Here is a 1,552-nt window from a genome sequence, read left to right as displayed (position 1 = left end):
ATATCGCCAGAATCCACACACAGGTTTTGTAGTACATCGGGCACAGTAACTTAACAAGCCACTGCGTAGAAACTAGCAAGTGAGGATAGGGTTCTTGCTTGGAGGTTTGATCGAGGCAAAGAAAAGTCAGTGTGTCCTAGAGCATGTGGATCGTGTATTAACAATCCCAACGAAGTACACACATCTTGTACTGCCATCTGTTCTTAAATTTGGCATGTTCTTCCAGCCGGCCGGACGCCCTAATTAACACAGCATGGATCTGGCCAACCGTTTGCTTCGCTTACCAAATATCCAAAAGACATCAGTCCTCTTCGTGTCAGCAAAATGAGGGTTTGCTTGTTTTCATATTTTTTAATTTCAAATTACAAAATGTTACCAGTACAAATGTGTAGTAGTGCAAGGATTTGAGGTTGGAAAGTCAGTCATTGCCGCGTACTGAGTGATTCACACTCCCTCTCCGCATTTAGAACTCTGCTGATTTCTTTAAGCGACCGTCCTGATGGGATCTTAACCACACTGCACCCCGGCCAGTCCACTACCCCACACGTCGACACACAAGCACAAGAGCGAAGGCAGCAGCACTACAGCTTTACACTAGTGTCATAGCTCGATCGGCGCAGGCTAGTTAGTAACGTCGACCCCCGCCCTCCCGGAGCGCAGCATCTGGCAGGGTGCACGAGATGGCGCCGCCGATGCCGAGCCGCGCGCTCATCGTCGCCGTTGCCGCGCTCCTCGTCCTCGTCGTCGCAGCCGAGCTAGATGCGGGAAGCAGCGGGTGGCCAGCGGAGGATTACGGCGGCGGCGCCGCCATGCAGGCGGCGTGCAGGGTGGAGGACGAGGAGGGGTGCGGCGGAGAGGCGACGCCGCGGAGGCATCTGGGCGGAGGCGGCTACATCGGCTACGACGCGCTGCGGCGCAACGCCGTGCCGTGCTCGGTCCGCGGCGCGTCCTACTACAACTGCCGCCCCGGCGGGCAGGCCAACCCCTACTCCCGTGGCTGCTCCTCCATCACCCGCTGCAGAGGATAGAGACCCACGGCGTACAGCTTCCTCCTACCTCGCCGTCGCCGCCGGCCGCCGTCCGGTGGTTCTTGTAGGATCTTGTAAGTTGTAAGACATGTTCGATTGATTTTCTCTTCTTCTTCCTTCCGTCGGCGGTTCTTGTTTGGGGTTTCAGTATACGGGATTCAGTCCGAGAATGATTCGTTGAGCAAATCATCCATGGCAACTTTTGTACTTGGAGGCAATGTACCGATGCATCGATCGTGAAATCAATGTTACTGATTCGTTTGAACTGTACTGTGCGATTGGTAAATAGTACCGAGTATTACTGCCACGGTGTTTTAATCGAGTTCATAGTTTTCAGACTGTCTGTAGCGTGCGTGCGTACGTACATGATCGGTAAATAAATCCGTGGTCCTGTCCCGGAGGCAACGAATCGCACTACTCCTGGACGGATGGATCGATCGATCGCGTTGGTGCTGCCACTTGCCAGTATAATTTATTATTGCGATACGGGCGATGCATTGCACATGAAGCGTGCGAGCTGCGTA

General features: G+C 53.9%; 1 protein-coding gene across 1 annotated transcript; it reads left to right on the top strand.

Moving 5' to 3' along the window:
- Positions 1 to 415: 415 nt before the first annotated feature.
- LOC123075382 (rapid alkalinization factor) lies at positions 416 to 1,293 on the top strand. The gene has a single exon (XM_044498002.1). It carries the CDS (start codon positions 681 to 683, stop codon positions 1,026 to 1,028), a length of 348 nt encoding a protein of 115 aa, XP_044353937.1. The 5' UTR covers positions 416 to 680; the 3' UTR covers positions 1,029 to 1,293.
- The last annotated feature ends 259 nt before the right edge of the window (positions 1,294 to 1,552 follow it).

This window comes from Triticum aestivum, chromosome 3D, assembly GCF_018294505.1.
Source record: "Triticum aestivum cultivar Chinese Spring chromosome 3D, IWGSC CS RefSeq v2.1, whole genome shotgun sequence".
Lineage (NCBI taxonomy): Eukaryota > Viridiplantae > Streptophyta > Magnoliopsida > Poales > Poaceae > Triticum > Triticum aestivum.
The sequence above is the reverse complement of the archived record's forward strand: the minus strand, read 5'-3'. Positions and strand labels throughout refer to the sequence as shown.

Coding starts and splice junctions, on each gene's coding strand:
- LOC123075382 (XM_044498002.1), top strand. CDS start 681: ATGGCGCCGCCGATGCCGAGCCGCGCGCTCATCGTCGCCGTTGCCGCG.